Here is a 24,035-nt window from a genome sequence, read left to right as displayed (position 1 = left end):
AAACCCAAACCATAGGGCAGTTGGTCTCTGCACCTCCCTCACGCTAATTTTTATCTATGTGTGAAATCAAGGAGGAATTAAGCCTCAATTTGTGCTAAGAAAGATGGATGTAGAGCCAGGGCTGGCAAAATGAAACCAAACAGAGCTATCTGTCGGCTTAATAAGGCAAGAAAGGGGAACAGAGAGGCAGCAAATGAGGGGCACCCTGGAGAGGACAGATGGCCTGCGCCCCCAGCATGGACAGTGTCCTCCACCTCCTTAGCTCCTGAGCCATGGGACGATGATGCTGGCTGTGTTTTGAGCTCCTCTGTGCCAGGGACTACACCAATCATTTCATTCGTTTCTCACCACGGCTACTTATTAAGGAGGGTGGAATTATTATCCCCATTTTACAGTGAACTCAAGGTTCAGAGAGCTTCCGTAACTTGTCCCAGATCCACAGCAGGTACCTGACACAGGCCAGGCTTGAACCTCCAATTTAGGCAGGAAGGCAGCCGGGAGAGAGACAGGGACACGGTGCTCTGTCCGTGGTGCTAAAAGGAGAGCTGGGCTTCTGGGCAATGTTATTGCTTGAAGTCACTGCCGAGTCTCCTATTGCAAGTTCTCATTAGTCACTTGAAAACCATTTAATGAGAACCAAGTATCTCTTAAGACTAAGAATAGGCCTACCTCTTTTTTAAAAATATATTTTATTGATTTTTTACAGAGATAAAGGTAGAGGAATAGAGAGTTAGAAACATCGATGAGAGAGAAACATCGATCAGCTGCCTCCTGCACACTCCCCACCGGGAATGTGCCCGCAACCAAGGTACATGCCCTTGACCGGAATCGAACCTGGGACCCTTCAGTCCGCAGGCCAACACTCTATCCACTGAGCCAAACCAGTTAGGGCAGGCCTACCTCTTTACACTTGTACAACTCTTCCCAATTCATAAATCATTTTTTAGTATTTATTAGATTTTTATGATAAAAGTATTATATGGTTCTGCTAAAAAAATGTGTATATGTATATGTATATATTTTAATCCTCACCCAAGGACATGCTTTTTTATTTATTTTAGAAAGAGAGAGGAAGGGAGAGGGAGAGAGAGAGAGAGACATTGATGTGAAAGAGAAACATCGATCGGTCAACTCCCACATGCACCCCAACCAGGGATTGAACCCCACAACCTGGGTATGTGTGCTGACTGGGAATCGAACGTGTGATCTTTCGGTGCATGGGACAATGCCCAACCAAACTGAGTCACACTGGCCAAGGCTAAAAAAGCTTTTCTTCAAGAAATACAAAAATATAGAATATAGGAGCAAGTCACTTTTATATTTATGGTCTCGATTGACCCTTGCATATAGCTCATTGAAATAGTTATGGCAGACCGTTTTCTAGATTTTTTTTTTTTTTTACTTAAAGCATAGTAGCCTTTTCCTATATTCTCAACTATTTTTTGAGGACACAGTTTCTAAAACTGTACGAATGGAATGTATTTATTTACCGAGCACCTGTGAGTAGACATTCATGTTGGTTATCCTGTTTTGGCTCTTAGGAAAAAAATCTACGCCCTAACCGGTTTGGCTCAATGGATAGAGCGTCGGCCTGCGGACTGAAGGGTCCCAGGTTCGATTCCGGTCAAGGGCATGTACCTGGGTTGTGGGCACATCCCCACTGGAGGGTGTGCAGGAGGCAGCTGATCGATGTTTCTCTCTCATCGATGTTTCTAACTCTCTATCCCTCTTCCTCCCTCTCTGTAAAAAAAATCAATAAAATATATTTTTTTTAAAAAAAGAAATCTAGCTGTGGACATCCTCATCCATACACTTCTGTGAAAACCTCTAAGTCTCTTCTTAGCATAAATTCCCAGAACCTCAATTACTAGGTCAAAGCATTTCGAAATACTTTCTAGATTTTTCACCAAATTGCTCTCCTGAAAGGTCATGCAATTTGCCTCCTGACCAGTCCTGAATGAGGGTAACCATTTTCCCTCACCTTCCCTCATCTCTGGTTTATTGCTACTCTTTACCTTGACCAATTTGGTGGATGAAAATAGAATAGAGTTTAGAATGACATTTCTTTTGTTATTGGTGGGGGCTGAATGTTTTAGGGCTTACTGAGTACTCAAAGCATCTATCTGTTGTAAACTGCCTATTTATGTCTTTCTGATGACCCTTTTGTAATGAAGAACCAGGGCACAGCCAGCACCATAGAAGCATCCTTAAATCACAGTCCTTCCCTACCATGAGACACACATGGTGATGGTTCACATCATGGAATGACATCTCCTGTCAAACAGGATGAACCCCACCCAGCAGGCCAGGGCTTCTCCATGGTCTGTCTCTCTCTTCCCACCCTATTTGTTTCTCCCAAGAAAGGGTAGGGCTGGAGGTCAGGGGAGGATGGAAAACTGACTCTCTCTCCCTCTCCCTTCTCCCTCTCCCCTCTCTCGCCTTCTGCCCCAGCCCCATGTGGAGGGACTGTGCACAACGCCACCATCGGCCATGTCCTCTCTCCAAGTTACCCTGGCAGCGCCAACGGGAGTCAGTTCTGTGTGTGGACGATCGAAGCCCCCGAGGGCCAGAAGCTACACCTTCACTTTGAGAGGCTGTTGCTGCATGAGAAGGACAGGTAAACCTCCGAGGGTCCCCGCAGATAGCTTACGAGATCGTCAGCTTTGATTTCTTCCTTTCCCAGGTGAGGAAGCGAGGGCCCGCCGAGGGAAAGGGCTTGCCCTGGGCAGCACAAGGACAGCACAGCAGGCAAGGAAAGAGGCAAAAGGGAATCTAGACCGCCCCGCCCCCCTGTCTCCTGTCTCCTCCTTCTTTCTCCTGAAAATCCCTTTTTGCACTTGAACAGGGAAAGAGTGTTCTTTCAGCTCCTGCTCTGTGCCCAGTCACATACGCGGCTTCATGGAGAACAGGGAAATTAGAGGTTATAGGTTCCTGGTAGAGTAAGAAGCTGACATGAAAAAACTCGACTTAGGCACGTGAAAGAACTAGGGAGAAGTCACCAGGCAGTATCTAAGGGAGAGCATGTCTGTAGACTCTAAGCCAGTGGTTCTCAATCTTCCTAATGCCACGACCCTTTAATACAGTTCCTCATGTTGTGGTGACCCCCAACCATAAAATTATTTTCATTGCTACTTCATCACTGTAATTTTGCTACTGTTATGGATCATAATGTAAATATCTGATATGCTATATGTGTTTTCCGATGGTCGTGACCCACAGGTTGAGAACCGCTGCACAATATACATGGAAGCCAGAATCTTAACACTGTAGCATTCTGTGACCTTATGCTAGAATATTCTTGAATGTTCTTGAAATCTAGGACCTTAGCTGCTTAGGCTTGCTGTCTTGGGTTTGGTTCCCTTGGAAACAGAGATGCGACAAGGATGTGAGGAGAAGTCGTTGACTTGGGAGTTGATCCTAGAATATACTGGTAGAGGCATGAGAAGGTGAGCAAGGGAGGAAAGGGAGTCAGCACAGGATGCACTAATAAGCAGGTGGCTGTGTGGGCACGTGGGGCTCTGTCCACTGGGGATCCTGGGAAACTGTGTTGAGCATTGTCAGAGTGGTCCTTCTGGAGGGGCAGGGAGCTGGGCTACTTACCTACCACCCCATCCATCACTGGATGAAGGATGCTCCCGGACACACAAACTCCCTGGCATTGCCTTCCACCCTTGGAGCTACTGAGCTGGCTGGTTCTCAGAGACTTTGGATAAAAATCCAGCAGAAACTTTGTGAGCCCTGCGTGCTGAGGGGATATGGGAAGAGTGCTGACAGCATTTACTGGTGGATGGATCAGACTGTGATCTTAGAATTATAGTGTCTGGGCTTCTTTGACATTTCAAACCAAGACCATTAACCTCATTGGGTAGGAAGGGATTCTTATAGAAAACACCAGACAACTAGTAACTTACCCATTCTTGAGTCCACTTCCTGCCAAGTAGTCCAGCTTTACCCTGAACAACTCCATACCAATAAGTCCCAGCTTTAACTGTAGGGTGCAGGAATGGGGCATCTTGGTAGCATCTGAATGACTCTTTAAAAGTCTGGAGACTCTTGAAAAACAGATTCCCAGTCTTTCCTTCTGGAGACGGATTGAGAAGCCAAACCTGGGAACTCTGGGAAAAGGACACGTTCTAAAACGTAGACCCTGGCTCTGCCTCGTCTGAATGGTAGCGGGGGTAAGCCAAGTTTGCATTTTATAGACCAGAATGTGGGCAGGAAGAAAAAAAGTCAATCAAATGAGTATTTTCTGGAAGTTATTGAAATCATGGTCAGTGAGCCGCCACGCTGGCACTGTAGCGTCACTGGTGGTTTCTATGGGGCCCTGCCAAGGTCTGCAGAGGTAGGAGCTGACAAACACCAGGGAAAACCAGTTCTCAAGTGTGTCCATGGGGAGGGAAGTTTGTAGTGGTTCAGGGGGTTTAAAAGTCAACACACGCATACAGTGCAACACTTGTTATGCTAAGAAGAAAGGAACAATTAAATGTTATTCGTTCCATATATTTGCTCAAGGGGGGAAAAGCTAATATAACACAATATTTAAGTTGCAGGAGCTTAGCGCTAGATAGGAAATGGGACCTGATCTAACCTTGGGAATAGCAGAGAATATAAATTGGGGTCATATGTTGAAGGGCTTTGAATGCCCGACTGCTTCAAGAGAACCATGGAAGGCTTTTGAGTAGAGGATGTGCATAAAGAAAGGTTTAAAGATAACCCTTCCCCACCCCCCAAAAAAATGAAGTCTTTCTAGGATTCATATTTTTTTTAAATGAAGTCTTTCTAAACTCCAGTTCCATGATATGCAGCATGAAAGGTGGGTTCTCTGGTCAGACATGTTTGGGAGACACCATATACCCTATCCCTGTCTTGGAAGGTACCAATGTGCATTAGCCAGCAAAGGCACTGGCAAGTCCTGCAGGAAACAGATGTTTAATTTCTATTTAGCCCAGCATTTTCCAAACCCATTTGACTACAGACTACATATGGTTTTGAGACATTCGAAAGAACATAACTAGAAAATTGCTATTTGGGGGAGATTAAGAGGCTACCAAGATTCTGAGACCTTGAGGTTTTCCCCCGAGTGACCTCCTTTGTCAAAGGCTTTAGTTCTTTGAAAGATGATTCCTGGGGCATGGCCCCCAAGATACAACAGAGTCAGCAGGGATCAGAAGACTGTGAAGGGGCTCCTCCTCACTCTTGGGTATAAATTAATCGGTATCAGCTAATTAGCTTGGTTTATTCCATCAGACACATCGCTTTCCCTATAACCTCAGAATCAATCTGTGAGTCTAGGACAAGCTTTCTGCAGAACACGAAACAGCTTCCATAACATAAGGCAGCTTGTCTGGGCAAGTAAGGGGCCAAGCTGGGATTTAAATCTGGGAATGAGAGGGGCTCCATGCACACCCCTCCGGCTGCTGTGTCGGTGCCCCGAGAAGACCTCTCAGGCCTCCTCTCCTTTCCCACCGTCAGGATGATGGTCTACAGCGGGCTGACCAACAAGTCCGCTCTTCTCTATGACTCCCTTCACACCGAGAGCGTCCCCTTCGAGGGCCTGCTGAGCGAGGGCAGTAGCATCCGAATCGAGTTCACGTCCGACCAGGCGCGGGCAGCCTCATCCTTCAACATCCGGTTCGAGGGTGAGGGAACACGGGGGCCTCCCCCTCTCCTGGGATGGTGGTGCGGGATCGGGGGAAGCATGGCGGGGCTGGGCTGGGTCCTGGGAGGTAGAAACCTGGCTGTCCAAAGACAGGGGAGACCCTGTGACCAAACTGACCCCTGGATTTCTAGTAACAACGCCCACCACTTACTGAGCACTTACTCTGCGCCCAGTGTCTTATGCCCGTGTGCATGTGATGTTTGCCACGCTGTAACGTGAGAGGTGTTGCTATCTTTGAGGTGAGTACACTGAGGTGAGGGAACTTGAGTTAGAAGAAAACGGAGGTAAGGCTCTGTCCATCTTGAGTCTGGATCCCTAAGCTCGCTCTGCTCAGTGAGACCTCTCAGGGTCCAGCCACCCCTTCCGCCAAGAATCGGTAGCCAGGGCCTCTCCTGCTCAGTCCTGGCCCTTTAAGAAAGGATGCCCTTGGGGAACTTTCTGTCCCATCTTCCCTAAGAAAAGTTGGTCTTTCTCTTGGACAGACTTACAGTTTCAAGTGGCAGAAATTGGGGCTCTTAGTTATGGGACATGGGAAGAATCCATATGGGACAGAAAAAGGAATTTAAACACAAAAACGCTGCAGGGTTGGGAGGGCAGAGAGTCTTAGTTCTATTTTAAATGTGAAAAACAGTGAGACCCGAGACACCAAATGAATGGCCCCTGGACCCAGATCACAGGGTCTGGTCCCGTTTTCTTCGGCGCGTCCCCAAATGTGAGGAAGGGACCATCTTCCTGAGAGGCAGCCTGGGAGCCGTCCTGGACTCATCTGAGCTGCTGCCCCCTGTGCTCCCCCTCCCCAGCCTTTGAGAAAGGCCACTGCTACGAGCCCTACATTCAGAATGGGAACTTCACCACATCCGACCTGACCTATAACATCGGCACCATAGTGGAGTTCACCTGCGACCCCGGCCACTCCCTGGAGCAGGGCCCGGCCGTCATTGAGTGCGTCAACGTGCGGGACCCGTACTGGAATGACACGGAGCCCCTGTGCAGAGGTGAGTGGCCCACCGCCCGCCTCCTGGGGCTCCTGGGCACCTCCACCCCCCAGATGGAAAAAGCAAGGTGAATGGTTACAGGCCTGTCACCACTTTACTTACCAATTTTAGGAGCAGAACCCTTTCCAGGACTCCTGTCCTGTGGGTGAGGTTTGCTGCTTGTCCTTGAAAAAATCGACAATTTTTAAAAATGTTTTTATTGCCGAAACCGGTTTGGCTCAGTGGATAGAGCGTTGGCCTGCGGACAGAAGGGTCCCAGGTTCGATTCCGGTCAAGGGCATGTACCTGGGTTGCGCGCATATCCCCAGTGGGGGATGTGCAGGAGGCAGCTGATCGATGTTTCTCTCTCATCGATGTTTCTGGCTCTCTATCTCTCTCCTTTCCTCTCTGTGAAAAATCAATAAAATATATATAAAAAAATGTTTTTATTGATTGATTGCTATTAGAGTAAGGAAAGTGGGGAGAGAGAGAGAGAGAGAGAGAGAGAGGGAGAGAGAAACGTTGATTTGTTGTTTCACTTATTTATGCATTTATTGGTTGATTATTGTATGTGCCCTGACAGGGGATCGAACCTGCAACCTTGGCGTATCGGAACAATACTCTAACGAACTGAGATACCTGGCCAAGGCAAAATCAATACATTTTCTTTTTCTAATAAACAAAAAAAAAATCAAAATTATTGCACAAGCACCATGTCATTAAACAGTTTCTCAGTGAATGACTTTAGATTCCTGTAATCCTTGAAACTTAGACCTAAAAGAGACTTTCAAAGTCGCACAGTGCAATGTAAATGTTTCAAAACCAACTTCATCAATGTAGCTGATGAGCAGTAAAGGTCATTGGGAAAATATGGGAAGACAAAAGCCACGCCCAGTCCCATTACCCATTACGTAAAATCACCCCCAATGCGTGTCCTTCCTTCCAGCCCACCTGCCATGCAAAGGTGGCTTGTTTTACAAAAACACTAGAGGCCCGATGCACGAAATTCATGCAAGAGTAGGCCTTCCTTCCCCCGGCTGCCAGCACCGGCTTCCCTCTGGCACCTGGGACCCAGGCTTCCCTCGCAGCCCCAGCTTCGTCTGGAAGGACAGACGTCCGGTCTAATTAGCATATTATGCTTTTATTATTATAGATTAACTGTAATGATACTGGATATGCAATATTTATCATGAAAATTGATCAGTTTTAAGAGGTGCCTCTTTGTCCAGGCACAGAGGTGCAGCTTAGTGACAAGATCTCTACATAGATTTCAGCTCCTAGGCGCCCCCTCCATTATGTATTCCTGTGCAGTGCACAACCACCCCCCAACCCAGCAGTCCCGAGCCCAATTATTAGTAATGGTGATAATGACAGTTGTTAATAGGAGTGCAAAACCTGTGCTCCAGGCACTCTGCCAAGGGCTGTATGCGATTACCTGATTTAATCCTCACTGCAACCCCTCCTGTGGCCCCATTTATAGAGGAGAAAACTGAGGCTGCCCAGTGACATGCCTAAGGACACGAGGAGGGTAACTGGCAGGGGCGGGATTGGCACTCAGGTCTCCCTGTGCTCTGAGCCCCTCTGGACAGCATTGGCTTATAGGACCTCCTCTACGCAGGCCCCAGTGCTCTGCCCTCCCCATTTCCCAGATTCAGGGCGGCTGAGCCACCCGAGCCTGGATCCCTGCGGAGCCTGGGAGTAATGAAGAGAACCCTCGCTCCTGGCAGCCGCCACCTGGATGGTGGTTGGCGTGAAATAACAGCCCCACGTGGTGAGGGATTGATCTCTGTATTAAATGTGCTGGTTTAACAGAGCGGAATTTATTGGTGCTTTGGCCTCTGCCACACTGAGAACTTTCCAACGCGGTAAACACAGAGTGGAATTTAAAGGGCCAGGCGCCAGGTATGGTCATATCTCTGCCTCCAGTTCAGAGACGGGGTCTTTCACAGCTGATTAATGATGAATTACTGAGCACTTTACTCGTGCCAGGCACTGTGCTATGTTCGACACCCATGAGTTCAGTTATGCTCCAGAATAACCCAGTGACGTCAGCAGTGGTGTTACCCCGGCTTCACAGAGAAAGGAAACTGAGGCTCCAAGAAGTTACCTGCCTTGTCACACAGTGTGTTGATGTCAGAAGCAAGGCTCAAATCCGGGTCCACATGACCTGAATGCCCCATGTCTTAGCCACTACTGACTCTGAGACAAGAAAGAACTGGCTATTGAGGCTTCCTTCAGCCCTGTGAGCTCTGTCCTTGGTCCTGAAAGAACTATAGCCTTGTCTTCACCAACCCCCATTAGAGGAGGCAGGTGGCCAGCCCTAATTTAATCTCCCCACAGACATGTGTGGACATCCTGAGGTGAAGGCACCTGTTCACCAAACATGGCAAGCCATGGCTGTATAACTTCACACTCTTTAAAAAAAAAAAAAATATATATATATATATATATATATATATATATATATATATATTTATTTATTATTGATTTCAGGGAGGAAGGGAGAGAGACATAGACACATTAATAACTAGAGGCCCAGTGCATGAATTGATGCACAGGTGGGGTCTGGCCCAGCCAGGGGGAAGGGGACACGGGAGGTTGGCCAGCCGGCCCTGCCCCCTGATTGAACTCCCTGTTGAACTCCTGGTCAAACTCCCTGTCAAGGGGACAATTTGACAATTAGGCTTTTATTATATAGAATGAGAAGGAATCATTGATCAGTTCTTCCTGCACACCCCCTACTGGAGATCAAGCCCACAATCTGGTCATGTGCCCTGACTGGGAATCGAACTGTGACCTCTGGTTTGTAGGTTGATGCTCAATCACTGAGCCATGCTGGTGGGGCAATAGCCCACGCTCTTAACCGCTATGCCATAGTGACTTCCTCATAAATAAAGTGTGTCTGTCTATGTCTTTTACAGCCATGTGTGGTGGGGAGCTGTCTGCTGTGGCTGGGGTAGTGCTGTCCCCGAACTGGCCAGAGCCGTATGCGGAAGGTGAAGATTGTATATGGAAGATCCACGTTGGGGAGGAGAAACGGATCTTCTTAGATATCCAATTGTGAGTGTTTATTGGTGGACCCCCACCCCACCCCAACTCATCCAGACTTAGGAAGAAATTGGTCCTGCTTTATTATTTCAGCCAATATTAAATAAGCATCTACTATTTGTCAGGGGCTGTGCAAAGAACTGGGGTCCCAGTGGTGAAGGAAACAACCTCATACACACAGAGAGAAAGCCCCTATGCTCAGGAAATTCTGACTACTAAAGAAGCAGGCACTAAATGAGGAAATAAACCAATAATTGTGTACTATAACTCTGATCACTGATGTAAAGGATAGGTGTGTGGTGCTATGAGATTCTGTAATGGAGATGTGATATAAAGAGAAAGATCAGGAAGGCCTTCCTTGGGGATTTGATGCTAAAGCTCAGAACTAAAGGATGGGTTGGAGTGGTGCACCCACAAGGAACAGAACATGCAAAGGCCCTGTGGCCAGAGCAAACACAGCATTTCAAAGGACTGACTGTCTGGGGTTGCCAGGAGGAGGAGGGTTCTGTAACACAGACTCTCTGTGTTGCAGTAGTTTACTTCCTGTCTGTCTCTCTCAACTACACCAGCAGGTCCTTGCAGTCAGAGCCTGGTCTGACTAAACTCTGTTCTAGGGTCTAAGACAGAGCATGACACATACTAGATGCTCAGTAAATGGTTTCTCAATGAAGAAATGCTATATGAATGGACTTACTGGCTGTGTGGCTGTTTCCTGTACTCATTGATGGTACCTTTTGGATGTTCCAATTAAAACGCCCCCCACCAATGCCCCATGGCTGGTGTTTGCACACAGTAGGTGCACAGCCTGGTAGGGACATGGAGAAAAAGCTTTCCTGAGAAAGTAGCATCGAAGTCAGGGGTAATGTTGTCCCCAGGGGGGCACTTGACAGTATCTAGAGGCATTTCTGGTTGTCAAAATTGATGATGGGCGGGAGAGCTACCGGGATCTAGTGAGAAGAGTTCAGGGATGCTGCTGAGCATCCTACACTGCACAGGACAGCCTCACCACAAAGAATTAGCCAGCCCCAAATGGCCATCATGCTAAACTAGAGAAACCCTCATCTATGCCGAGACCTGAAAGACAGAAAGAAGATGGGCAAAGATGGATGGGAACAGTGTTCCAACCCAAAGGAATAGCATGTGCTAAGTAAGGTCCAGAAGCAGGAAAGCACCATGCTCTTCTCCTTTGTCCATGATCTCAAACATGTGCTGAACACATAGTGCATCCCAGGCCTTCACATCCTGGGTGCCTCACAACAAGCACATGCAGTGGGTTCCATGATTAGCTCCATTTTACAGATGAGTAAACTGAGGCTCAGAGAGATGGAAGACTATGATCACCTGGCTGGGAACTGGAGGGGCTAGGATTCACACCCGGCTGGCTGGGTCTCTAGGGCCTAGGAGGAAGCCCTGTGTTTCCGGAGCTCAGTGATATAGGAGGCAGCAGTGGAATCAGGCAGGGCCATGAAGGTCGCACTGGAGAGTCTGGATTCGCCCTAATTGGGTAGCAGAGGAAGGGCGTTAAGCAGTTAACAGGATTAAAACTTTGGCGAGGGCAGCCCAGTCCTCCAGTCACCAGCCCAGGGCTTTCTCTGGCAAACTCTGGCACACACTTGGCAGAGTGGCATCTGGACTTGGCACCCTCTTCCTCCCCCAGAGGGAGTGAAAATAGCATCTCACCAGCGAGGGTTACGTGAGGCCCGAGAGCTGCTGGGTTTAATTTATCTCGTTTGGTTTCCGCTGACAGTTTTAGTAAACCAATTTGAGTTTGATAGTAAAAATAATTTTGTCCTCAGGGCCCCTCAGCCCTGCCTAAGTGTTTGCAATTGTTATGTATCACAGTGGCCCGGAAGGAAGCATTTGCACTGCAAACCGAGGTGGGTAGGTGGCCCACAGTAGGCGCTGGGCAGTGTTTGCTGAGTCATGAGGACATAGCCACGTGTGCCCAGCACATGGGGACTTTTTTCCTCCCTCATCTGGGCAGGTCTGTTGATACTATGGGCATTTAAGATAATGGTTCTAATGAGTCACTATTTATGTGGGACCTACTATGTGCTGGGTAGTTTATATCCATGAGCAATAATGAATGTGCACATTATTATGTAGAGATAATAATGACATAATTTAAAGCTAATGTGAGAAGAGATCGTTATAGAGGGGTGATCACCCGATTTGGAGATAAGGTATGCAGAACACATTGCATGGGATCTGGCACATAGTGGGAGCTTCATAAATGGAGATCACGGTTACCAAGAATCCTTGTAAGACAGATATTACCATCATTATGTTGTGGATGTGGAGCTGACAGCACAGAGAGGTTAAGTGGCTTCCTCAGGTCACACAGCCAAGAAAAGACAGAGCCAGAGTTTGCACGCACCGAAGCCTCCACTTCCATTGACTTAAACAGCCTTTGGGGGACTAGCTATATGTCTGTGATGAAGCAAGGGGCTCCCGGACATCGCTCGAGTTCAGGAAGAGATGTAGGGCCATAAATAAACAAGGTGAGAAGCTGTGGATGGCGGGGTGGGGATGGGGCTATAGCGGGACGCTGGATTTACCTCGGCGGGTTGTAGAAATGTCACAAAGAGGGCGACATCCAAGCAGAATCTTGAGTGTTGGTCAAGCTGCAGTGGAGACAGGGCCTTCCAGGAGGGGCCCATGAGAGCAAAGGATTCAAGCAAGTGCGAACAGTGAATGTTAGGTGCCCAATGGATGCCCGGAATTGCAGCAGCAATTAGGATCATCTGCTTTGCATTACTGGTTTGGCGGTGGGAACAGGTGCACAATCTTAAAATGAGCCAGGAGCCCCCAGGCTAAACCTCCGCACCCCAAATACCTAGTCCCTAACCCTCCATGAACCTCCCAGCGCCATCAGGGGATCTGCCACTTAACGCTAAAACACAACTGAGCGTGACCTTTAAATCCTTAGGGATATGTCAGATATCCATCTGTCTTCTGTCTGTCTGTCTGTCTCAAAATAAAGCACAGAATGGCAAATAAAACAACTAAGGAATTGTTGGTGAAGACATCAAAGAATGGAAGACCTGGGAGGGGCCCAGAGAGGGAGGTGGCTTACCCGGCATCACACAGCAAGTCAGAGTTAGGACCAAATAGACAACTGAGCGTGACCTTTAAATCCTTAGGGATATGTCAGATATCCATCTATCTTCTGTCTGTCTGTCTCAAAATAAAGCACAGAATGGCAAATAAAACAACTAAGGAATTGTTGGTGAAGACATCAAAGAATGGAAGACCTGGGAGGGGCCCAGAGAGGGAGGTGGCTTACCCGGCATCACACAGCAAGTCAGAGTTAGGACCAAATAGACAACTGAGCGTGGCTGCAGGAGCTGAGCACAGAGGCCACAGCCTTGAAAATGCCATGTGGCCTGGGAGCTGCCGAAGCTTCCAGAGTCCAAAAGAGCTGCCAGGAAATCCCGACTCTGCTGCTCACCAGCTCTGTGGCCTCCGGGGGGGGGGGGGGGGGGGAGGGCGGTGCTACCTGCCTCACTTTATTCCCAGAGCCAGGCACCTAGTAAGTGCTCAGTAAATATCTATTAAATTTTTACAAGGGAGATGGTGAGTGTGGAAGTTAACCAGATAGGCAAAGGTCTTAGTAAGGTTTCTGACATAAAATAAACAAATACCCTCAGCTAACTCTAGTTTCACACACACACACACCATTATATGCCAGGTTTTATGCTAAACACTTGGCGTGCATTATTTCAGGGATGATGTTGGCCATTGTAGTATCACCATTGAAATCAATGTCTGATGTTCATTGAGCATCTACTGTTTGCCAGTTACTGTGGCAAGTCATTTAACTCTTACAGAGAAACCTATGTGATATCACTGTGCCCAGCCCCCTTTTATAAATAAGGAAACCAAGGCTTAGAGAGGGGAAGTCACACAGCCAAGGTCACGCAGCTAGGAAGAGGCCAAGTCAAGACTTGAACTCAGGCCCTAATCGGTTTGGCTCAGTGGCTAGAGCGTCGGCCTGCGGACTCAAGGGTCCCGGGTTCGATTCCGGTCAAGGGCATGTACCTTGGTTGCGGGCACATCCCCAGTAGGGGGGAATGCAGGAGGCAGCTGATCGATGTTACTCTCTCATCGATGTTTCTAACTCTCCCTCTCCCTTCCTCTCTATAAAAAATCAATAAATATATAAAAAAAGACTTGAACTCAGGTCTCTGGGGCCAACACCAGTGTTATAACCACGCAATAAATGGTAGTGAGGTGCTTAACAAAGGAGAAAGCCCTAGCCCCATCTTACAGAAGAAGAAACTGAGGCTCAGAGAAGTAACACCCCTCCCCCCCATCCCCCGGGCACCTATTGCAAATATATGTCTATCTCTGAAGGAAAAAAGTTTCCACCAAGCTCTATCGTCCCTTCCCCGGCTCTACTGCAAAACCCAGTCCGAAATATCTCCATTTAGGGGCCCCAGCACAGTTCTTTAACCAGGAAATAAAAGGATCTAATAGCAAAGCTCAATAACCACATGATTGATAGCGGAAGAATGTTTCTCTTCAGCTGCTGCCAATCTGCTTGGTGCTAAGTTAATTCCACACCTTAAATAGCAAGTGCCTTGTCCAGAGGCCCTTCAATCCTTCGGTGATATTGCTGCTTCCAGCTGCAAGAATTCAGCGTGGGAGCCAGGCAAGAAGGGAGTCAGGAGTCCAGGGCAGCACTGGCCCCAGAAGCACAGATGTTCAGACACCAGCAGAAATCATGGGTGAAACAGCCATCATAGAAACAAAAGTCTTCCAGTCTATCAGCAGAGGGAGATGGGATTTCCCCAGAGCCAAAGGTCTAAGGAATCCAAGAAGGAACCTTGAAGTTCATAGAGCCCAACTTCCAACATGTTGCAGGTGAAGAAACTGAGCCCCAGAGACGAGAAGAGACTGCCCCCAGACCACTCTGTCAGTCAGCTACTGCTGCGTAACAAATTAATCCAATCTCAGCAGCATGGAACACCAGATGTGTCGCATTGCTCACGAGTCTATAGCTCAGTGGGGTGATTTTTCTGGTCTCGGCTGGTTCACTCGTGTCTGTGGGCAGCTACAGGCTGGGGAGGTGGCTGTGTGGATTGTCGCTGACCTTTCTCGTGTATTTGGGGTGGGGTGGCTGTTGGCCCGTCTAGGCCCAGATGGAGATGATTCATCTCTGCCACACATGTCTCTCATCCTCCAACAGCTAGCCCAGGCTTCTTGCCATGGTGACTGGCCAGGGTTCCAAGGCAACGAATCATTGGTGGCCTCCTGAGTCTAGACTAGCAGCATCATGTCTGCATCATCCTGTGGCAAGTCACAAAGCAAGGGCCAGCCCGATCCAAGGGGTGGAGGAACAGACTCCATTTCTTGATGACAGGTGCTTCAAAGCCTTGCTGCAAAGGCTGTGGACACAGAGAGGGGCAGAGCTTTGAAACCATTTTTGTCCTCAAACTATCACAGCCAAAGAAGAGCGGAGGCCAGAACTCGGGTCTCCCGGCTCCAGTCCGAAGCTCCAAATGGCATGACTGTGTGCAATGACCCTACTCGTGCCCGTCGTTATCCCCATTGTACTCGTGAGGAAACCGAGGCTCAGAGCGGTGAAGTAACTTGCCTACGACCCCCCCGCTAGGAAGTGAAGGAGACGGGATTCGCACCTAGGCGTGGTCCCTGGCATTTAGAAGGCTCAGAAAATACTTCTTTCTCTGCGTGATGCTTCCATCGTGTGGGAGGACACGCTGGAGAGATCCTGAATTTTCTCAGAAAGAGGAAAAGGCCTTTGCCTGTGGGAGGGAGCCTTGGTTTCTGATCCCAGCTCTTCTGCTTCTTGGCTCCATGGCCTGACAAGTTATTTCACTTTTCTCAGCCTCACTTTCCTGTCTTCCAAGGGAGGGTGATAATGGCACCCACCTCTTAGAGTCTCTGAGAGATGAAGACTGGGCAAGGGCCTGACACATGGCACACACCCGGTCGTTTCATTGGCAGCTAGGGTGATGATGAATTCCTTCCGTGGTGTTTTGGCCGTGGCCATTGTTAAGGAACTTTTTTTACAATTGGTGGATTCTGAGATTTTCATCTGAACACGGAAGCCCAGGCTGGGCAAAGGACTTGTCCATCATCACAGAGCAGAGAAGTGGCAGGTGGGGTACCTCTCACTGAGGTCCCCTGACACCAGATTTTGTGGCCAAACCCATTCACCTCTTAGCAGACCGTGCAGTTCGTTATCCATATTTTTAAGCAGAAAGATGCCCTTTTAATTGAACTTCTGGCGCTGATTATGTTACTTACAGCTCTCAATAACATTGCCCCCATTTTACAAGGGAGGATACTGTGGCTCAGAGATGTTCAGCTACTTTTTCAAGGTCACCCAGCTACAAACCAGTATGTCTAGGATTTTTATCCAGAGCCCATTTTTTTAGCACTGTTTCTTGAGACGGAGCCAAAACACCAGGGTGACTAGGGACCGATTTTAGTAGGCGAAGCAGCCCAGAGCTGTTGGGTATCCCAGGTCCACAGTGCTGGGTGTGGGGTGTCATGTCATTGGCACTGACGAAGCTTTGCCCGCCCTGTTCAGAGATGGCTCAGTCTGGGGATGTGGAAATGGGGAGCAGCTCAGCCTGTGGGGTGGCCCCAGAGGAAAGCATGCCCAGCGGGGGGCAGGCTCTTTTTTCTCTTTCCTTTTGGGCAGAAGAGGAGAATTGATTGAAAAGGGGAGAAAAGTGGAAAGAAAGGAAAAACAAGAAAAAAAAAGACTAGAAAACAGAGACTGTGTCTCATCACCACGGAAACCGCAGAGCAGCCGCTTTCAGTCCTGGCTGTCTCCTGGATCTTTAAGATCGCAGGCACCAGGGCCCCACCCCCAGAGAGGCTGAGGGCCTCATTAGTCCGGGGTGCAGCCTGGGCATCATCTGAGTTTTTAAATCTCCCCGTGATGCTCAGCTGCAGCCAGGACTGAGAACCACTGGACGGGGACGGGGCTCCGAGTCGGCCTGGACAAGCACTTGGTGAATGTTGGGGGAGAGGAAGGGAGGGAGGAAGATGAGGACAAGGGGAGGAACACAGAAGCAAATAAGAAAACTGCTCATTTTTTATGCTTTCAGTTGTCCTTTTAGGGAGCCAAAGAGATTGGTTTTTCGTGCCCTCCCTGGAGTCCACATGCTTTCTTATGGTGTCTGCCATGTTATCAAATTAAATGGAAACCAAATTAGCACTGGGCCGAAGGGCCCTCAGCAATCCCACATGCTGAGCAGCGTCTGGTGCTGGCTGCGCACAGGAAGGAGCTGAGGCCTTGGGATCAGGGCCTGTCTGGGCTCAGTTGACCCCTCTGTCAAATGGGATCCCTAACCTTTTCTCTGACCACCTTGCTATGTGGCTGGGGGGGCCTGATCAGACATGGACACAAAGGAACTCTAAACAGGACTAGTTTTCTGGCCTTCCAGAAAAACATGTTTTATCTAAGTTTGATCGTACCTCCAACTGCATCTATTGACTTTGGTCCTCTTTTTCCCCTTATTTAAATCCTGTGGTCTATTTCATCACCATCTCTGCTGTCCCGTGGGGATCCTGCCTTACTTGCAAGATGCTATTTTCTTAGGAAAGTCGTTTAATAACCCCTCCGAGCCTCGGTTTGCTCATCTGGGAAATGGAGATAAATTCACCATCATTCACTCATGTAAACGACATTTATTTCACCTGTGCTGAGCCCTGTGCTGGGTTTCAGGGACATGCGGACCAAGAGCACGTCCCCTCAGGGAGCTCGCAGCCCCGGGAAAGGTGCCCCGGGTTCTGCCTTTGACTTCGGAGGTTTGGATTCTGGCTCTCCTGGTTGACCGGCTCTGAGCTTCAGAATGTTTCTTCACCTCTGGGTGCCTCGGTTTGCTTATCTGCGAAATGGGTGGCAACAGCGGTACTCACAGTGTTTGTCTGATGGTAAAATGAAATTGGTGCCTGTGAGGCGCTTAGAACAGCTCCCGGCCTGTAGGAAGCCTATGGAGACCTGGGCTGGTTATATCGCTGTAAATGTCGAGTGGGTGGGGAGTATAGCAGGACCTTAAGGAATTAGTAAAATGTCAAGCAGAGAGGTGAGGAGGGGCATTCCAGGTAGAGGGAGCAGCATAGGCTAAGGCAGGTCTAGGGGATACGAAAGGCCTGCGGTACAAAGATGTTGAGACAGCAAAAATGGCAGAGGGAGGGCCGGCTGTAGGCCTCTCGGCCGTCCTAAAAAACAGAGCAACCACACTTTATTCCTTGAGCTAATCTTTGCGGTTTCCACAGTCCACTTTCCATCACCAGCCACTCCTTTTCTTCCCCCCTTAAACTCCTCATAAATTGGCTTGCCTTTTTCACTCTGCTTACTCTAAGCAAAATGATGTCCGTGAAATTAGAAGTTGGAAGTGCAAACTGTATATTTATATATTTTTTTCTAATTCACATTCAAATAAGTACATAGCCGTCAGACATTGTCCAATATGTTTGCTTAGCTAACATCATCTTGTGAATATCACCGGGGAAAGCCTTTCAAGGCAAGATTTCCAGGCAAAGGTCAGACGTTGGTTTAGAAAGAAATAAAGCAAGATGGCTTGGTCATCATTTCTTCCTACGCCTTCTGTGGAATATTAACTCCAGCTCCACAGTTACAAAGCCCACCTACCACTTCCACGCCCTCCTCCCCACCTCACCCCCATCACGCCCCATACCAAGCTTGGCGACACTGCCCTCTATTGGCCAAAACGAGAATTTCTCCACCAGAAAAAAGCTTGCTAATCTGTCAGATTCACATTTGCATTCTATCCTCACCTCTCTGGCTGTCTAGACCCTAGTGGAAAAAAATAATGAGGGTCCCTCAGGCTGTTTTTATCTGTGTTGAAGAAGTAATACATGCACACGATTTAAAGCCCAAAGGGACAAAAGGGTCTGCTATGAAAATCGTTTCCCACTTTTCCCCAGCAAACACCCCCTCTCCCGGTCCCCTCCCTCGAGGCAACCACTAGAACTAGTTGCTCATGTGTTCTTCCCAGACTCTTTAAATATTTCAAAAACCATTAGAGAAATCTCATATCTACCGAAATAAAGCCAGCCAGACTAAATAACCAGTTTAGCACTGATTTTATTACATCCTCTGTTATACAGGATCAATAATGGCAACAAAACAAAACAAATTTAATTGTTACCAGGAGATACATAACATGTCGGGGACAAAAATCTTTGTAGAACAGGGAGTCTGTAGAGAGAGGAAATATTGCCGTAGTGGGAGAGAAAGTGTTGGAAAGCACAGGTTTAATCAAATAAACTTTAGCAATGATGTCATAAGAGCAAAGGACGTGTCAGGATGAGGGTGTGGGGGCGGTCAGATGGGGGGTTTCCATCTTGCAGGTTTTAGTTGTAATTTTTTTTCACATTTTCTGATAACAAGACTGAACCCGGCACACTTATTGGAGATGTATCGGTGGCTTTCACGAAACATCCTATAAAATAATGGTTCGTATCTCAGGCTTTGGCATCTGAGAGACCTAGGTGTGAATCCTAAGTCTTATTTGTGTGTGACGTTAGGCAAGTGGTTTCTCCCAGTTGAGCCTCAGTTTTGTTATCTGTAAAATGGGACGATCATAAGTCTTAGTTTATGGTGTTGTTGTTTGAGTGCTTGACACTCAGGAAGCAGCATTCTTGTTATTCAAAAGCTAAATGGGGTCTCGGGAGATCTTCCTTCAGATATCCGATGGGACCAGTGCTTTCACTGCCCGGGAACAGGGAGGGGGTAGAAGAGGATGTCAGAAGTGGAAGCACTGGACAGCAGCCCACAGACAGCGGCTCATGCTCCGGAGGGGACCACAGGGTGTGCCTAGAGCAGAGTCAGGGTGAGGGGAGAGAGGAAGCCAGAGCCCCGCTGCTCAAGGCCAGGGTTGGCGCTGGAATGGCTTATCAGGCATGTAGAGGCGTCAAGGCATCAGGCTTGATTCCGGTGACCTTCACATCTGAGAAGAATGGAGATTGTATGGAGGCAAGAGGGGCCCAGGAGGCGGCGGGACAGAAATCCTTCGGGGCAGTTCCAATCACTTAGGGCTTTTGAATTAACCCCTGGGAGCAAGCGTTGAAAGCAGCCAGGAGGAGAGGGGTCCCACTCCCAAGGCTGACAGCTAAGAGTCTGTTTGGGGACCAGGCCCCAGCAGAGATGGAGTCAGAGCCACAGTCCACCCTGGAGCTGAGGCTGAGACCTGGACATCCACCCTAGGCTGGTGCTGATTCATCCGACACGCCCTTGGCACCACCCTGAGAACCGGGGACGCAGTGCTGAGTGGGGCAAACGTGTTCCCCGGCATCAGGGAGCTCTGGCCTCGTGCAGGCGTGGCCCGGAGCCATGGAGCACCGGGTGCTAAGCTCCACACGGGCTTTTGTGGGGAGAGGGTGTTTTTCGGTTGGAGCAGGGGAAGCTGGTAGAGATCCCAGGGCCGTGAGTCTCCCCACGCCACCCCTAGGGAAGCTATACCTGAGGAGTTGTGAGAGGTACCGTGGGAGAGGTGGCGGTGAATAAAACACAACCCTGCCCTCTGGGGGTAAATCTACAGCTGCGTGCCTCGCATTTCTGTTTTGTTCTTACTAACTAAAGCACCAAAGGGATGGTTTCCACCCCTTCTCCCCACTCCAAGGTGGCAGCAAGCACCCCAAGTTGGATGAAGCCGTCAGCGGGGAGGGCTGGTGTCAGTCTGCATGAGTTGCAGGAACTTCACTCGGGGCCCTTTCCTGGACCACCCCTCTCTGGCGGTGGATAGCTCAGTCAGGAGACGCCTGATAAAAACCCTTCACCGTCGCCCCTTCCCAGCACGATGACAGCCTAACGCCTACACTTGGCTCTCTAAGCCCTTCATGGACTGACTCCCGCAGATCTCCCCAGGTTCCCGTGTCTATACACACACCCACACGTGCTGACCACCAGACAAATGCCTTCAGGAGCCATGACCTCTCCCTGGGCCAGTCTTGTAGGAGGATCGTTATGTCCTGACCACATTGGGAATCCATGCCCACCTCAACCCCAGTTCCTAGCCTGGCACCTGACACCTCGTACGTCTCGATAAAGTGTGTGTTGCCTGAAAAAAATAAATCAAAAGCTTGTTGAACGCCCCTAACTTTGCTTCGCCACATCCCCTTCTCTCTGCCCCTCAGCCTGAACCTGAGCAACAGCGACATCCTGACCATCTACGACGGTGACGAGGTCATGCCCCACATCCTGGGGCAGTACCTGGGAAGCAGCGGCCCCCAGAAGCTGTACTCGTCCACGCCGGACCTGACCATCCAGTTCCACTCGGACCCTGCCGGCCTCATCTTCGGGAAGGGCCAGGGATTCATCATGAACTATGTGGGTAGGTGTCTCCTCTGGTCAATGTTTTTCACTGTATTTAGATACCGGTTAAGATGATTTCCTGTAGCTAGATCTTTTTCAGGGGGATTTTGTGTTTGGTGGGGCTTTTAATATATAGGCACAGTAAATATATGTAGCGTTTAAGACCTGAGTCAGAAGGACCAGGGTTTGAGTCTTAGCACTATTGCCAATGGCTTTGTGACTTTGGGAAAGTCACTTCACCTCTCTGAGCCTCCTTTGTGTTGTCTGTGAAATGGAAATAGTGATTTCTACTTCACACGGTTGATATCAGGACTTCGTAGATCAAGCCTCATAACTTGAGGAGGCTTCATGTGGGGCATTAGATAATCTGGAGTTGAAGGTTGTTCAACCCAGATTATCTAACCTTGAACGGAGAGTTCAAGGTTGGAGGTAGAACGTGGGAGTTAGTGAAGTATAGACAGGCATTGTTTAAAAGCATGGGACCGGATAAGGTCGCACAGGGAGTGAGTCTAGATAGAGAAGAGGACAGGGTCCAGGAGGGAGCTTGGGACCCTCCAGTGTTTAGAGCAGCCGTGGGCAAACTACGGCCCGCGGGCCAGATCCGGCCCGTTTGAAATGAATAAAACTATTGAAAAAAAAGACCGTACCCTTTTATGTAATGATGTTTACTTTGAATTTATATTAGTTCACACAAACACTCCGTCCATGCTTTTGTTCCGGCCCTCCGGTCCAGTTTAAGAACCCATTGTGGCCCTCGAGTCAAAAAGTTTGCCCACCCCTGGTTTAGAGGCTGAGCAGGGGAGGGTGGTGGAGCCAATAATGACTAAGGGGGCATTACAGCTGGGGGGGGGGAGTGAGGAGGGAAGGGTGTGGGAGGGCAAAACAATAAGAGGTATTGGATGGTCAAGTCTGAACTTCGCTTGGACTTAGCAATTTTTTTTAAAAGATGGGGGGAGATAAATGGTTTGGAAGCCACGCTAAGGATCAAGATAAACATCACCTGCATCTATTGGTCCCAAAGTATGGGAGGTGGGAGAAAGGGCTGTCTCCATTGGAAGAAGAGTCTTTAGGCGACCTATTGGTGCACGGGACTGCGCTCAACCAACTGAGCCACACTGGCCGGGGCAATGAGTCCCTTTTCTCATTTCCAGCTGGTGGACACTCCTCATCCCTGCCTGCTCTGTAGGCAGCCGTCAGAGCGGCAAACACAAGTGTTGGTCTTCTTTCTTAAGCTTCTCGGGGGCCTTTTTACCCTGGGTTGTGCTGCTACCTTTGTTATGTTGTGTTATTCCCGCTACTTCGCATGCTTGTCCCACTCTTTGGTGGGGGGTGTCCTGGGCATGGGTGCCCTCCTGAGTCAGCTGCCTTTGGAGGGAGAGTGTCTGGCGACTTGGCTTCAATCTATACTTAGACTGTTCCCCCTTCCCCGCCAGAAGATGAGGTCATAGCTTTGCTCTTCTTTCTTCTCTGGTGCCTGAGTCAGTCTTCCAGACCTGCATCCAGCTCGGCAGCAGAAAGCTGACTCGATCCAAGCTTCCCAAGGTTACCCGAGCGTCTGGCCCATGCTCATTTGGCAACATCTTGAGGAGGAGGCGCTCGCATTAACTGAAGCTGAAACTTAGACTTGTGTGGCAGTTTGACGTTGGCAAGCACTCTTCTCCATCTCATTTTATTCCATCTTCAAATGCATGGTCTTCAAGTGAAAATGCAAGAGGGGGTCTGTTCATAGGCAGTGTCGGGACCGTGTGCTGATGCTGTGGAGAAGCAAGCGTGGAGCTCCAGAGACCACGTCCTGGGGGTACGCAGCCTGGCGAATGTGGGTGACACACAGAAAAGAGAGAAGAGTTCCCTTTGCTCTTCTTTCTGTTAAAGAAACACCCAGTTAATTTTACAGGGAAGGCAAGTGAGCCTCGGTATTCCATTCTGATGCCAATCAATTGCTGGTGACCACCAGTGCTGAAGACCATGTTGAAAAGAATTCCGAGGTCATGCCGGACGTCAGTGGGAAAGAATGGCACGGTTGCTTAGTGACATCTGCCACGGCATGGGCTAGGTGTCTGCTATCATAGGTCTAGATTTAACCAGACACAGATGCGAGTCCCATTCAGTAGAGGAGTCAGGCGGAAGGGCCAGGGGTTTCTGTGATCATGTAGAGAATTCTGAAGCTCCTAGACTGATCGAAAGACCTAGCTCCCAGCTCTGGGAGCTGGTCAAGGCTTACCTACTGTGGCAGCTGCCAGAACCTTCCACAGGAACACTCTGGGCTTACATGGTTCTGACCTCCTTTGCACAAACAGAAGCAAATACCCATTCTCATCATTGCTTCTTGTGCTTTGCTAGTGTCTTTGGCCAAGTGCATGGGAGGAAAGGGAATAAATAAAAAAGCAGAGATGAGTAAGCAGTGTTTTTCAAAGAGATGTTGGGCACTAATCTTAGGATAATAAATGGGCTCTATATTGTAGGTCAACTCCAATCCAAAGAAAGTGAGTGGCTCCCTGGAGTGCTGTGCTGAGGACTGGAGGGTTTCTGCTGGATCCAATGAAAGATTGCCGTGATTGATTAGTGATGTCTGTCATGAGTATAAGATGGTACATGGTGGCATATATTCAGTGCATTTGGGTATTTCTTTTGCCCAAAAGTTAGATGATGGTGTTGACCTTGACCATGAACACTAGAAACATGACTTCAGATCCCTGTTTTCCTGGTGCCTAGCATATGGTAGGTGCTCACAAAAATCTTAGTCAAACAAATGAATGATTCCATATAAGTCATCTTCGTGTTCCTGTCATACCCTACACATTGATTAGCATTTACATTGCCCTTAGGGACAGACAGGGTCGTGATTTGTGTTGCCACTCTAGGATTGAGGACAGTGAAGCTCGGAGATGTGCATTGATGTGACTGGTGTCACACAGCTTCTAAAAGAAATAAAGAGGATAGAAGGGAAGCCCTCCAACTCCTAGGCCGGTTTTCTCATTCTTAGCAAAGAGAGGGGCCCATCGGGACAGATCATTCTAGAACCTCCACCTAGGGT

General features: G+C 48.7%; 1 protein-coding gene across 1 annotated transcript in view; it reads left to right on the top strand.

Annotated features, from left to right (window-relative positions):
* SEZ6L (seizure related 6 homolog like) overlaps positions 1 to 24,035 on the top strand; it is a 46,868-nt gene that overhangs the window by 5,709 nt on the left and 17,124 nt on the right. The window contains exons 6-10 of the mRNA XM_036354386.1: positions 2,452 to 2,617; positions 5,473 to 5,639; positions 6,460 to 6,654; positions 9,555 to 9,693; positions 20,824 to 21,020. Of these exons, the coding sequence (XP_036210279.1) occupies positions 2,452 to 2,617; positions 5,473 to 5,639; positions 6,460 to 6,654; positions 9,555 to 9,693; positions 20,824 to 21,020 (864 nt within the window). The remainder of the gene's footprint in view (positions 1 to 2,451; positions 2,618 to 5,472; positions 5,640 to 6,459; positions 6,655 to 9,554; positions 9,694 to 20,823; positions 21,021 to 24,035) is intronic.

The sequence above is a fragment of the Myotis myotis genome, unplaced genomic scaffold (genome assembly GCF_014108235.1).
Source record: "Myotis myotis isolate mMyoMyo1 unplaced genomic scaffold, mMyoMyo1.p scaffold_m19_p_20, whole genome shotgun sequence".
Classification (NCBI taxonomy): domain Eukaryota; kingdom Metazoa; phylum Chordata; class Mammalia; order Chiroptera; family Vespertilionidae; genus Myotis; species Myotis myotis.
This window is presented reverse-complemented; position numbering and strand designations above follow the sequence as displayed.